The sequence below is a fragment of the Cricetulus griseus genome (assembly GCF_003668045.3).
Source record: "Cricetulus griseus strain 17A/GY chromosome 1 unlocalized genomic scaffold, alternate assembly CriGri-PICRH-1.0 chr1_0, whole genome shotgun sequence".
In the NCBI taxonomy this organism is placed as follows: Eukaryota; Metazoa; Chordata; class Mammalia; order Rodentia; family Cricetidae; genus Cricetulus; species Cricetulus griseus.
In genome coordinates, this window is record NW_023276806.1 from 193,271,195 (window position 1) to 193,286,416 (window position 15,222).

The following is a 15,222-nucleotide window of genomic DNA, read 5'->3' on the forward strand; positions in this document are numbered from 1 at the left end:
TGGCTCTTGGCTGGTCTTAAAGCAGGATACCCTCACATCATACTGTTCCTGTGTAGGAGAAGCCATGTCAGGGTAGAATTTTAAGGGATTCCTCCCTTCTTTGAGGAGCAGGGGCACACATGTCCCTAGAGAGTATGTCTTGTTTCCTCCCCTTCCCCTAGCCAGTGCTGAACACTTTCCAGTAAAATTGGTCAGGACGTAAGTCACACCAAGCAGAGTAATAAAATGCCCAGGCAGAGAGAGTTTAACAACTATGAGCTCTTGGGTGTCATAAGAGAGAAGGTAAGCTAAAGGAGGTATCCACGGATGAGACAGAATTCCTGACAAACTTTAGGGAAATCTAAATGCGGTGAAGGGATTACTGTCACGCTGTTCAAAAAACAACTATGATGAGACTCCTTTAGTTAATAAGTAAGTAGCCTTTGTCAAGACAGATACGTTCTCATCCAGGGCTGTCTTCATCTTTCTCCATGATTAAGGAGTAAGTGGGTGCTGCAGGTTTCAGAATGTGGGCACACACTGTCTTTTCCTCAGCTAAAGAGTCTGCAGAACTCACAGCCCAGGCAAGAGGCAGGAAGGCACCGGAGCCCTCTCCTCCACACGTCACCAGCACCTCAGGATCTCCTGAGCTTCTCTTTCCTCCTTTTTCTGTACTTCTAAAGGGGGGAGGGAGGTAGTATTTTTTGTGTATTCCTTCTCCCCTTCCCCCATAGCTATGGCTGGCCTGGAACTCATAGCGATCCTCCTGCCTCTGTCTGATTTTGTTTCTTCTCCACCTCCCTCCCTAGAATGGGAATCAAAGTATATCCATATCCAGTAAATCTGACCCTTTTCCAAAAAAAAAAAAAAAAAAAAAAAGAGCTCAGTTTCTTATTAGTATCATTTAACCAAGAGATAAGTGTTTCTTCAAGGCCGTATGCACATGCCTCTGTGTGCACTTGAATGGGCACATGAATGTACACGTGTGTATGTGTGCATGCAGTGTGTGCACATGGGAGGGCAGATACCGATGTTGGGTCCGTTTTGAAAAGGCAAAAGACATTTGTTCATTAAGAGTGATACATTTTGAAATCATTATACAGCAAAACAAATGTTTCTCAGTGTTTTCAGATTCCTGCCATGTTTCTCTTTGGGATTCAGAGACAATCAATTATTATTTCCAGTTTTCAAAATTCAAGTATTTTCAACATTTAACAGTCTTCATAGCCTATCATTTGAAGAGCTAAAATTCTTTCTAAAGAATAAAGTACATGTGTCAGGTGTGGTGGGAGTCAGAGGCAGGGGGATCTCTGTGAGTTTGAAGCCAGCCTGGTCTATAGAGTGTGTTCCAGGTCGGCCAAGGCTGTTACATTGGAGAAACCCTGTCTTGAAAAGGCAAAATGAGAGAGAGAGAGAGAGAGAGAGAGAGAGAGAGAGAGAGAGAGAGAGAGAGAGAGAGGAAGTCTTTAGGATGTGGGGGACATTGCCTCAACTGCCTTAGAATGTATTATGAATAAAACCTGTTGCTTCAGGAACACTGAAGAAACTAATGGCAGCTTCCCCAAGGAGAACTTGCTGGATCTATCCTATATGATATGGTGGGCCACTTTTTTAGTTTTTTAAACTTTTGATGAATAAATTTTGTTTCTCAGAGCATAGAATAAATAGAAAAAAAAGGATAGAATTTCTTTACACTCCTCCTCTCTCCTTGCTTACATGTTCTCCTACTGATGGGGAATGTACTGTTGTTTATCTTATGTTTATCTTATTGATTATTGAATAAAATACTGTTTGGCCAATGAGACAGCAAGTTAGACGGGACTAGGAGTCAAAGAGGATTCTGGGAAATGTAGTAGAGAAGTGGTGATCCAGGCAGGAAGTGACATAGCAAGGAGACTCATATTTAACCAAGGAGAAATAGGAAGTGGCTCTCTTTTCCCCTTTCTCTTCCAGCGGCAGGATGTGATCCACTGGCAAGGGAGGACGCCAATAAGGCGTCCAATAAGATAAGTCTTTTTTTTTTTTTTTTTTGCAATATAAAGACTCATTTTATTTTTCCAAGTCGTTTCTTTTCTTCTGTCTTCTTGAAGACATCTCTTTACATGGGCTTTGGCGGCGGTCGTGGTGCAGCACCAGCAGGTCTAAATCGTGGCGGGGGTGTTCGGTCCTTCCGGGCTTCCCGAGATCGATTCCTGACTACTTTGCTATGAATAGCACAGCTCACACAGTAATGCAGCTTGACATAGAGCTTGGGAAGAACGTAGGCGTCGAAGACGCTGGCTTCGGATATGTCCCTGACAGCAGCGGCCTCTACGATGTTCCGAATGACGAACTTCTTGATGGCCTTGTCCTTGGGCACGCACCGGGCGCAGTTCGTGCAGCGGATCGGCTGCACATGGCCGCGGCCCTTTTTGGCTCGCCCGTTGTTCCGTCTTTTCTTGGTCATCTTAGATCCAAGACCCGAAAGAGCTAAGATAAGTCTTATAAAATAGATTTATGATAATTAAGACTGAGCTAGCAATTGAGAATCCTAGTCATTGGCCAAGCAGCTTTGTACCTAATATGTCTCTGTATTGTTTTGTCAATCCACTCGGCAGAACTCAGGCGGCTGGCGGAAACCGCCCACGTGGCGATAGGGCTTGGGCAGCTTTGACGGAAAGATTTATCGTAACATTCTACATTTAATTTGAATTGTATCCATGAAGCAAGAGAGACAGATACACACACACACACACACATACACATACACATACTCTCTCACACATACACACACTCACACATACACACACTCACACACACACACACACACACACACACACACACACACACAGAGAGAGAGAGAGAGAGAGAGAGAGAGAGAGAGAGAGAGAGGTTGGGGCCCATAAAAATGGCTTCGCTTCATCTTGGCTTAAGGTCAGAGAGTTCAAAACTATCCTTATTCTTCTAAGGTTAAAGTCATAAGACCTAAAGCTCTAAGGTTTGGCTACTGAAGGATGTTTGGTCTAAGGTGTGGATATCTTACCCAGATAACAAGAGACTTGGTCTAAGGTGTGGTTACTCTTAACCCTCAAGGCCAGATAACAAGGGATTTAGTCTAAGGCATTGTTACTAAATGTTTGGAGAATTAAGGAAGAAAGTCTATTTGTTCCCTGTATCTTGATAAAGAAGTCTCTTGCCTTTCCCCACTTTTTGGTTTGAGTGTATATACTTGGGGCACCCAGTATTCACTGGATTGCCCTTCTGTCTTTATTCTGTGTCTTTATCTTTTCCTTAGTATCTTTATTATTTTTTAAAGATTTATTTATTTATTATGTATACAGTGTTCTGCCTGCAGGCCAGAAGAGGACACCAGATGTCATAACGGATGGTTGTGAGCCACCATGTGGTTGCTGGGAATTGAACTCAGGACCTCTGGAAGAGCAGCCAGTGCTCTTAACCTCTGAGCCATCTCCCCAGTGACTTTTCCTGCCATTTCTCAATCCACACTCCCTCTCTCAGGTACAAACTGGGCAAATTGGCTGGATCTGACTGAAGCCCCACAAACACGGGCTACTACACAGAGAGACAGAGACAGAGACACATATACAAAGAGTACGTTAAAGTTCTAGTCTCCAGTACCTCAAAATGTGTCCTTATTTGGAATAGAGTCTTTATAGATGTAGTTAAGGCAAGGTGATTAAGACAAACCTTATTCTAATACAAGGGTATCCTTTTTTATGGGGGGGGGTAGTTGTTTCGAGGCAGGGTTTCTCTGTGGCTTTGGAGCCTGTCCTGGAACTAGCTCTTGCAGACCAGGCTGGTCTCGAACTCACAGAGATCCAACTGCCTCTGCCTCCCAAGTGATAGGACTAAAGGTGTGTGCCACTACCACCCAACAAAAAAGAAAGAAAGAAAATGTGGTACAAAGGGGAACAGATACAAAGGGAAGGTAATTTGAAGACACAGAATGCCATGAGAAGGTGGAGACTATAGAATGACATGAATCCTTCCTTAGTGTCTTCAGAGAGAACACGGTCTTGTCTGCCACTTGCCTTGAGACCTCAAACCTCCCATACTGTGGGGCTTTTGTTACAGCAGCCGTAGGAAAATAAATGCTCTGTTTCTAACATCTTGCAGGACTATAGTACATGTGTTACAGTTGATAATCTGAGGCTAATATGTACTCAACTCCATAGAGAACACTCTGTGATTTTGTGACATGCAGCTGTCATGTGTTCACCATATAGAATAACCTCCTTACCATGAATCACCCATGCTCCATCTATCCCCTTCTTCCTCACACAAACCCTGAGCCATGATCTTTTTATGCCTTTGTAACTTTGGCTTTTCCAGAGTGTCATGTTCTCAGAATCACCCACTGTGTGGATGACCTCTTCACACTGGCTTCTTTCAGTAACAATAGATTTTACATTTCAGCCAGGCGGTGGTGGCACAGGCCTTTAGTCCCAGCACTTGGGAGGCAGAAGCAGGCAGATCTCTTTGAGTTCGAGACCAGCCTGGTCTACAAGAGCTAGGTCCAGGACAGTCTCCAAAGCCACAGAGAAACCCTGTCTTGAAAAAACAAACAAACAAAAAAACCAAAACAAAACAACAACCAAAAAAGATTTTACATTTCTTCTGTCTCTATTTTTCTGAGACAGAGTCTCATTTAGCTCAGACCCTCAGACTTACTATGTAGCCCAACCTGGTCTGAATGAACCTCTTTGTCTTAACTCTCCAAGTGCCGGGACTACAGGCATGTGCCACTATGTTCAACTTCTTCCAAATCTTTCCATAACTAGGTAGCTCTGCTATGTTAAAAAAAAAGGCAATTATGAGGTGGCTGTTATAACCTCCCCAACATATAGACTGTCAAAGTATGTGCTCAATTATTATACTGTTCTAGGGCTAATCTGGTAGTTGTTTGAGAGAGCAATTAGAAGTGTCTTTGAACAGTTCTGAGATGACGTTTGTCCAACTTAATTCTTGTACTGTAGAGCTGAGATCAGAATGCCCTTTAAAGCCCCCTTGCCTTCAGACTTACTTCCACTTAAACCAGGGAGTTGGCAAGTCACAAAAGATCTCTCATAAGTGCTTTATGTAGGTTTTTATGGGATAATATGATATTTAATACCATGCTGGTATATCTTAAAGTGTCATATCTTTGATATTTTAAATTTTTTTCTCTGATACCACACCTTCTTTATCATGTATCTTCTCCATCTAACTTGCTATGTCCTCGTCCTCACTGTAAGCATCTCTCTACCATTGCCAGGAACTCTGGTCTTCCAACACTTGTGACCATCATTAGATAAGCTCTTTTTAAGCTAGCTTTAAAAAAAAAGACTTGTTTTATTTTTAATTATATGCATGAGTGGTTGTCTGTGTGTAGGTATATAATATGAACTTGAGTGCAAGTACTGGAAAAGGCCAGCAGAAGGTACTGGATCTGAATTATAGACATTTGCGAGCCTCCAGTGTGGGTGCTGGGAACCAAACTTGGGTCTTCAGCAAGAGCAGCAAACGCTGTTAGGTGTTGATCCATCTCTAACCCCTAAAACTAGTTTTGCATACAATGAAGCCTCACAAAATCACTTACATTAACAGTATCCAATAAACAATTTTATATGACATTACTGTGGTGACCTCAAAACTATAGCACTAGAATGCAACAACAATGGGAAGAAGGGTTTGTCTTCCCGGATGCTGTACTTCTTTACATTTGTCTCAGTTTCATCTCTCCTCAAGCTTCTTCTGTCTGGCTCTAGCTGCTAGGGTTTGATAGAAATTTGGTTCCTGATAAGATGACATTAAGAGGTGGTGAGACATTTAAGAGGAGGACCTTGGTAGAATGATGGGGAAGGTCCTTCTGTGTATGTTTATCTTGTTGGTTGTTGAACAAAGCACACTGTTCAGCCAATGAGGCAGAAAGATAGGTGGGAATAGGAGCCGAGGAGAATTCTGGGAAATGGTAAGAGAAGTCTTGTGTTCCAGACAGGAAGTGCCATAGCAGGCAGACTCAGAATATAAGCAGAGACAAGCAGGAAATCTTTCTCTTCCTCCCCCTCTCTTCTCTGGAGCCATCATGTGAGCAAGAGAGGGCACATGCTGATGGCATCCTCGATCAGATAAGTCTTTATAAATATATAGATTAGTGATTATGGTTGATAATTAAGACTGAGCTAGCAGATAAGAAATCCTAGTTATTGGCCAGCAGCATTGTACGTAATATAAGTCTCTGTATGTTATTTGGGACCTTAACGTGGTGGCAGGGCTCTGGTGGCTTGGCAGAAAGATTTATCATTACAGTAGAAGGTTAGACAGGCCCTGAGACCCTGAAGTTGGAAAATAACTAAGGTAATTCTCAAAGGACCCCAGTAGGTCTCTCACCTGAACAGCTATAAGAGTATGATTGGTGCTTTCCTGCTCTCTGATTTCCTATCTCGATGAGGAAGATCTCTTCCTGCAGGTACCCTGGCCATTGTGATGCCATCCACCATGATGCCTTTACAAGAATGACTGAGCAGGAGCTACTTCTTCTTTATAAAAATTTAGCACCAGGCATTTTGTTATAGCAGAATAAAAGAGACTAACCGACTTTTGTTCTCAGAATTCAGAGCTTTATGGGAGAAAGTCAGGGGCATATTTTTGTCTCTTCCAAAGATTTGTTTTAATATCACCTGTGCCATTGCTGCAACTTGGGAATGCTTTTCTTCATCAGACAGATATTGGGTGATTTCTGGGTACAATACATCCCAGTAGATTCTCCATCACTGCTCTTCAAAGTATCTGTACTGACTTCAGTTATTTAACTGTTGCCTTTATGAACCTTGTCTGCCCAACAAAGTCCCAAACTTAGACATAGGAGACTGGAAGAAACAAAAACAAAACTCTCTGAGTTTTCTTCTCTGTGAGTGAGATAGTTGGGCCAGATGACATTCAAAGACTCAACCTACTCCATAGAAGGCTGCGGCTTTATTCCTGGTCTCCTCTCTGGTAAAGATGAAGGGCTAAGCATGGCATACCCATTTTTTCTCTAAGTATAAATGACTTAAATGCAAAGTAGATTATTTTTAAAAATCTTATGACTTAGAAATCACTAATTCTTCTTCAAGCTGATAGTGTCATGGCATCCGAGGTGTGTGTGTGTGTGTGTGTGTGTGTGTGTGTGTGTGTGTGTGTGTACAAAGATGCGTTTTTCAATTTTCTCATACAGTGTTTTCATTTATTCTCTCCCACCCGTCTGGAATAAGCTCCCTTTCTCTCTTCACTATTAGATTCTATCCAGTCATTAACTCCAGACTCAAATTTCATCTCCTCAATGATGCCCAAATGAAGACCTTCCTTAAAAGTAACATTCCCCCCTCCTTGGGTCCATAACTCATTTTGACAATTGATAATTTCATCATTGCTATAGCTCATCAGTTATTTTCTTTAAGTAGCATTCAGTACTGTATTGATATTTTACTTTTCATGTGTTTTCATGAAATAGGCCCATAAAAACAAACTCTTCATGATTGGGCCATAGCAGGCACTTAGGAATTGCACCTTGTTTGAGTCAATGCATTTTTATACTAGATTTCATCATTTTGAGCATAGGAATTTAATTTCTATACTCAATTCATCTCTCTGCACTTTATTAATTGTAGTGTTTACAAAGCAAATCAAAGGCCTTGGTACTAGGTTATATATGAATCTCAGAAGTTATGTAAATGCACGTTTGCAGTAGTTCCACAGCAAATCTGCAGTGTTTTCTTTATGACTTTAGAAAGGAACTCTGGTTATTAAAAAAAAAACAATTAATCAATTTGCTTTGCTCTTTTCTAAACCAAGTAATTCTTTGGGGAATTAAAAACCAAATAAACAAATGAGTTGTAATGAACAGTTTGGACTTAACTTTAGCTCAACCTTCACCGTCTTGTTCCAAAACTTTGTGCTACTTGAAAAATAGAGTCATCACCAGAGCACATTTCTCAAGACCTGCAACATGGCTGTAAAAATTGAAACAGTCAGGTTGAGGAGTCTTGCGTTATCACTTCGTAGCTTCACTCCTAACCACTGGGCTTCCATGTACAAAGCCCTCTAAGGAATCTTAACAGGCTATGGCCTGGCTTTCCCTCTTCCTCTCTGTTCAGTCTACTCAAAGCACCTTTTTGATGGGGAATGTACTGTGTATGTTTATCTTATTGATTGTTTAATAAAGTTCTGTTTGGCCAATGAAACAGCAAGTTTTACAGGACTAGGAGTCAAAGAGGATTCTGGGAAATGTAGTTGAGAAGTGGTGTTCCAGGCAGGAAGTGACATAGCATGGAGAAAGAGGAAGTGCCCTCTTTCCTCTTCACCTCCTCCAGTGGCAGGATGTGAGTCACCGGCAAGGGGGGACTCCAATAAGGCGTCTGATAAGATAAGTCTTATAAAAATATAGATTTATGATAATTGAGACTGAGCTAACAGATGAGAATCCTAGTCGGTGGCCAAGCAGCATTTGTAACTAATACAAGTCTCTCTGTGTATTAATTGGGGCCCTAACTCGGGCGGGCGGCTGGCGTAAAGTGCACACGTGGCGGTGGGGCTCGGCAGCTTTTGGCGGAAAGATTTATCATAACACCTTTTCTCCATTTGCATTCCCCCCATCTGTGAAGCAGTAAACATGCTGGCTATCACACTACTCATGGCAATGTTTCCTAGACCTTTCTTTGACCTTTTGGAAGCTGGCCAGTGTGGAATTATATAATGACGCTATTTGTATCTCCCACTTGGAAAGGCAACATGGTTAATGGCTGTGAGTGGCATCTTGAAGTGTCAGCATGAACAGCACCACCTTCATTTGCATGCTTCCTATGTTTCTCAAAACTCTGAGATTATCATTATTTGATAATCATTATCATTATTTGATCTGCTCAAGTTCGAACAGGAAATTCATGCCCATTTCAAGAAACGACACTGAGGAATAGGAAACTTTGGCGTTAGCTTCTGAACCATAGCACACAAGTAGGAAACCAGGATTGATATTGGACTAATTCCTAGACCAACCTGAAAGCTGTTTAGAATGATGAGGAGAAGGGAAAACATAGACAACCATGTTTCTGTCCCTTGTTTAAAAGTTGAGTTGTTTTCCTTGGTATACTAAAGGGAGTTAGACTGAAAGGGACAGGTTAGTAAGACTCAGCACATGGATTCTGATATTTTCTTAGACCCCAGAAAAAGTCAATGTCAGTGGTGAGCTCTAAGCCAAAGATAGAAGTTCTCTATTAACTATACCCATGTGATTTAAATTAATATACATATTTGCTAAAAGGGAGAAAAGGTCTGAATGTACCCTCTAAATGTGTATGTCGATAACAAAAGCATAGACAGAATTATTAGACATAATCCAGATGTCAAGTGAGAGCTGGCACCAATACAATTACCCAAGGATTCTCATGGATTAGGTGCCTGCAACTGAGAGAGAAATACTACTGAGGTGTGAACTCCCATCCCGGGAAAGGGTAGGGTAGAAGTGGGCTATGGTTTGAATGTGGCGTATCCCCCATAGGCTCACTCATTAGAACACTTTTTCCCAGCTGGTAAGGCTGCTTTGGGAAGTTGTAGAACCTTTAGGGGGTGGAGCCTTGCTGGAGGACACAGTCACTGGGGTTGGGCCTTGAGGTTTGATAGGCAGCTCCACTTCAGTCTATTCTGCTTCTTGACTGCAGACACAAAGTGATCCATCAGTCACCTGCTTTTTCATGATTTCCTTGTCACGATGGATGACACCCCTCCTTCAACTGAGACAAAATAAACTCTTCCTTCTGTAAGTTGCATTTGTCATAGCAATAAGAAAATTAAGTAATATGAGGTGATAATGGCCATTTGTGAAAAGTTTTTTTTGAGACAGGGTTTCTCTGTGTAGCTTTGTAGACCAGGCTGGTCTCCAACTCACAGAGATCCGCCTGCCTCTGCCTCCCGAGTGCTGGGATTAAAGGCTGGCTAAAGTCTAAAAGATTTTTAACCACATAAGTCTATGTTGTCCAGTCAGTTAAATATAAATAAATCAAAATTCATTGAAATTAAAATTAACTTCCTCAGCTTTACTAGCCCCATTCCAGGTGCTCAAAATCACATACATTTAGAGGCTGCATAAAAATTCAGAAAATGAAGCCGGGTATAGTGACACACACTTTAATCCTAGCCTTTGGGAGGCAGAGGCAGGTACATCTCTGTTAGTGTGAGGCCAGACTGGTCTACATAGTAAGTTCATACAACCAGGGCTATATAGTGAAACTCTGTCTTCAAACAAACAAACAAATCAGAAAATGGGGCTGAAAGATACCTTATTCCATGAGCATTTGAGTTTTTTTTTAAAGGTCAATGGTCAATCATATATAATTCCAGGGCTTAGGAGGCAGGGACTGGCAGATTCTTGAGGCTTCTGAGCAGTCAGCTTAGCCTGATCAGTGAAATCTGGATCCCAGTGAGAGGCTCTGCTCCAAAACCACCAAGGTAGAAGGCTCCAGAAAATTGACACCAAGGTTGTCTCTGGCATCCAAGTAAGCACACATGGACCCACACATGCACACACAGTAACACATATGCACACATGTGGAAGAATTAACAAAATGTGAAGTGTGATTACAGACCCTCACCTAGAAGCACGAAGTATCTCTAGATTTTCTTGTTGGTGCCTCTCTGCAGTCCTGTGGGCATCTTTTGGATGGGTCAGTGTTGTTTGATAAGGCACTGGCGACTGAGAAAGTAAAATGACTGGCAAATTCAAAAGAGGCTAGGGTGTTTCCTGAATAAAGATCACTCTTCACACTTAGTGACATGGTCCCAGAGTGGTTTATTAGGAAATCAGAAGAAGGTCCTGAGACCCCATACTTCTGACCTGATCATTTTACTCACTGCCTGGCATGTGTCTGCTCTTTGTGCTTGGTTTGTTCCATAACCACTACTAGTCTGGTGGCAAATATCAGATTCACAGCCAGGTTGAGAGAATGGAGAAGGCAGGATGCAGACCCATTTTTGCTACCAGGGACAACTACAAGGTGTATCGTAGAGGCATTTTGTGTTGGGCAATGCTTTTTGTGAAGGACAGCTAGTATATTAGTCACACATAAATTGTTCCTTAGTACATGTTTCAGCTTCTGTTTGTCTTGGTCATCAAATGCATCTCTGCAATGTATGAACCCACTAAGAAACTGTTTCGAGAAATTTATAATCTACAATGAAAAGTGCTGAAACCAAACCAACAGACATGATCCATTAAGTCTTTTGGACACAACAGTTACATAAGTCAAGCATACAAACTGACAGATGAAATGAATTGGAACATGTTTTCTTCTTTCCACATGAGCCCCTCAAACAGCAGGTCCAACTACTTTGTTAGTGGGGAATATCTAGACTTTTCTTTATAAAAGAAATGGCTCACACTGGGGACTTGCTAAAAACCAACACACTCACTAACTTGAGTCTAGAATTAATCCAGTAATAAATTCCTACCATGAACTTTGTGTATAGCTTACTTGTGACTTCCTGGGTACAGGTCTGTCTTCTCTGATGATGGTGGATTCCTCCAGGTGATAACTTTTGTTACCCTTCAAAGTTCTTAGCCAATTACTTTTCTTCTACTCAGCCACTTATTTCATGCTTACTAGACTGCAATATATCACAGGGCATTGCTTATTTACTGAAACTAACTGGCACACAGACAAGCAGCATTGGCATTATCTAAAGGCCTCCTTTCCAGTGTAACTCCTAGGGACCTTGGGGTTGGTGTTGGTGGTCGAATGGAGCCCTACTTTATAATTGATTATAGTTGTGTGTTTTTTCCTCTGTAGAGGAATAACCTTGTACTAGACAGAAGTGCACTCAGTCTCGGGAAGGAGGGTGTAAATAGACATCTGTATCGGAAGAAAGAGGATTCAAAGACAAAAAGAAGACATCCACGAGGAAAGATGAGAGTCAGGCTTGAAACTGAAAAGCTTCAAGTTTCCATGGCTTTTGGAAATGCCACTCCTCCATCATAATTAGAAAACACTGACATTGAGAGCTCATTTAACTGCTTCCATCGGTCTGGGGAAAAAAAAAAAAGCGTAGCCCGATTTCGCTCTCTAACCATGCTCGGTAATTAGAAACAGAAGGCATAGTTCTGAATGTTTGCTTATGAGCCTCCATTTCCCGGGCCAGGCTTCATAACCCAGTGGCCACACAGGGCTTATCAGTGGTCAGAGAACTTTTATCTTCACCAGAAGAATGTGAGGTTGCCATGAGCATTCCCAGGAAGAAAATGGGGACCCTGGGTACCACCTAGATTTTTAAGATACAGGGAAGAGTACTCTTGTGTCTCCCTGTTTCCTCCCACGCTGTAAAGCTGCTCTGCATTTGAAAGGTAAGTCATCTCCAGGATGGCAAGATCCACAGCCAACCCAGGACAGTCAAAAGCAGGTCTCTGTGCCTCCCAGCTCCAGCAACATCCAGATTTGTCTCTGAGCACAAGAAAGCTCTTTCCTCAGGACTGATTCTTGATTTTTCTGTCCTCTTGCTAAAAAGCCCATGCTTTGCAAAATGTAGGAGCAGAACCCAACCTAAGAAGCCACAGGCAGCAGGTTTGGCTTCTGACAAAATCCACAAAGGGAAGAGGGAAAGGGGATCTGTAATTAAGGACTTCCATCTGACAGGACCTCGTTTGTCAAATTAAAACATGTGGCCACAACTTGCTTGCTAAAGGATCTTGGAAAAAAAATTTTTTTAAAGATTTTATTTATTATGTATACAACATTCTGCTTCCATGTATATCTGCACACCAGAAGAGGACACCAGATCTCATAACGGATGGTTATGAGCCACCATGTGGTTGCTGGGAATTGAACTCAGGACCTCTGGAAGAGCAGTCAATGCTCTTAACCTCTGAGTCATCTCTCCAGCCTCCCCCCCAAAAAAAACCCAACTTTTTAAAAAACATAACTTCTGTTTTTCTACCTGACCTTAAACCTTTTGGGGAGCTCATTTGCATTTTTCAATTATTCACACTTAAACAAAAGTTGTCCACATGCTGTAGAAAGATGACTAAGCAATTTTGTATCAAGTAATCAAAGAGAGTCCTGCCAAGTTTAGAATAATTAAATTTCAGCAGCTTGATATAAACAGTTCCAAGAACTACATGTGGCCTACCAAAGTATAGATTACAAGTAGTCAGCCCTGTGGCCAGCTGGCAGTCCGCTCCACCCATTAAAATAGAATTGGTCAGAATTCGGAGTATTATTTTTCTTTTCTCCACTCCCCTCCTGCCAATATTTTTTCTGCATCCACATTGTTTCTTTGGGAATGTTTTCAAATATACAAATAATAATAATATTAAAACTGTTGTGGAATTTCACCTCTTGTAAACAAACAGGCATTTCTCTTGGGAAGTGTCAGGACTCACAGACCATTCCAGTGTCAACCCTGTCCACATAAGCAGCAAAAATGAGATGGCAGGAATGAGCTCACCCTGTTCCCACTCAAGGTGAAGTATGACCACTGAACAAGTGGCTGTGGACATAAAGTCATGTGCCTATCAGTTGCCAAAATATCTTACTGACTGCCTTTACCAGGTAGGCTGGGGAGCCAGAATTTCTTGATAATAAAGATAATGTCTCACAAGTCCAATTCCACTGGAATGAGTTAATTGTTTGAGAGATTAAAAAAATCTGAAGCTGGGGCTGAAGAGATGGCTCCGCAGTTAAGAGCGTGTGTTGCTCTTGTAGAGGCCTCTTGCTCAGTTCCATAGCCCACATAGTGGCTAACAACAGCCCCGTGACACTAGTTTCAGGGGATCCAATGACCTCTTCTGATCCTCATTCACTGAACACACACACATGGTGCACACACATACATACATAAAAACACTCACAAATATAGCAAATAATGTTTTTAAGCAGTCTGAAACTACTGCTATCTTATAACATTAACTATAGCCTGCATGGCAGATGCAACTTGACAAGTTTAAGTTGAGAAAATACAGATAGGTTTGACTAACCCATCCCACCAGGGTTTTCAGTATGCATTTTTTTATGGAAGGAATGTATGGTTAAATGAACGTGAATATGTCATCATACAAAAAGTCCTTTTATGTTCAGTTGTATTATAAGCTCCTTTGTCTTCCTCATTGTGTTTGAACCAAGCTATAATCAAGAGTGGTTGAAGGTCTATAATTGTCACCACAAGGATAGTGTCAGCAAAAAGCAGTCAATAAGTATTTATGAAGTGTCAGCCGTGTAACCAGATGCTTCATATGGTGTGCTGTTTTTTTTTTTTTTTGTTTTGTTTTGTTTTTGTTTTTTTTTTCCCCCAGTGGCACAAGCTAGGACCATCTGGGAAGAGAACCATAGTTTATAAAATGCCTGCGTATTGATGACTACCTTACATGCCATCTGAGAGCCTTCATCTAGTAGTTGGTGGAAGTAAAAGCAGACACCCACAGCTAAACACTGAACTGAACTCTTGGACCCAGTTGCAGAGAGGGAGGAGTGATGAGCAAAGGGGACAAGACCAGGCTGGTGGAACCCACAGAAACAGCTGACCTGAACAAGGGGGAGCTCATGGTCCCCAGACTGATAGCTGGGAAACCAGCATAGGACTGATCCAGACCCCGTGAATGTGGGAGTCAGTGAGGAGACCTCAGAAATCTATGGGGCCTCTGGTAGTAGATCAGTACTTATCCCTAGCATAGGAATGAACTTTGGGAACCCATTCCACATAGAGGGATACTCCCTGAGCCTAGACACATGGGGGAGGGCCTAGGCCCTATCCCAAAGGATAGGATAGACTCTGAAGACCCCCCCCATGGAAGGCCTCACCCTCCCTGGGGAGCAGAAAGGGTATGGGATAGGTAGGGTGTTAACGGGGGGCAGGGGAAGAGGGGAGGAAGAGGGAACTGGGATTGACATGTAAAACAAGCTTGTTTGTAATTTAAATTAAAAAAATAAAAAGAAAACAAAATGCCTCCATGAGATTAACCTTGGTCAAGTCTCTGGGGTATTGTCTCAACTAATCATTGATGTGAGTGGGTCCAGCCTTCTGTGGCAGTGCCAGGCCTGCTCAGGTGGTCCTTGGAGGCAGCTGAAAGTGAGCCCAGGGAAAAGCTGGTGAGCAGCCCTCCATAGTTCCTTCTCTACTCCCTGTCTCCAGGTTCCTGCCTTGAGTTCCTACCCAGACTCTCCCTAATGAAGGACTGTGACCTAAGATATATAAACAAAATAAACCTTTTACTCCCAGGCTGCTTCGTCTCAGTGTTTTATCACA

At 42.1% G+C, this 15,222-nt stretch overlaps 2 protein-coding genes and 1 long non-coding RNA gene across 5 annotated transcripts in view; 1 reads left to right on the forward strand and 2 right to left on the reverse strand.

Moving 5' to 3' along the window:
* Positions 1–15,222, reverse strand: part of Cald1 (caldesmon 1) — a 181,449-nt gene that overhangs the window by 97,883 nt on the left and 68,344 nt on the right. The window lies entirely within an intron of this gene.
* On the reverse strand, positions 1,999–2,443 carry LOC100763702 (40S ribosomal protein S26). The gene has a single exon (XM_027391428.2). The coding sequence runs from the start codon at positions 2,423–2,425 to the stop codon at positions 2,078–2,080; it is 348 nt and encodes a 115-aa protein (XP_027247229.1). The 5' UTR covers positions 2,426–2,443; the 3' UTR covers positions 1,999–2,077.
* LOC113839415 lies at positions 8,301–13,592 on the forward strand. The gene is made up of 2 exons (XR_004772043.1): positions 8,301–9,751; positions 11,778–13,592. It is a non-coding gene; the product is annotated as an uncharacterized LOC113839415 (long non-coding RNA).

Coding starts and splice junctions, on each gene's coding strand:
- LOC100763702 (XM_027391428.2), bottom strand. CDS start 2,425: ATGACCAAGAAAAGACGGAACAACGGGCGAGCCAAAAAGGGCCGCGGC.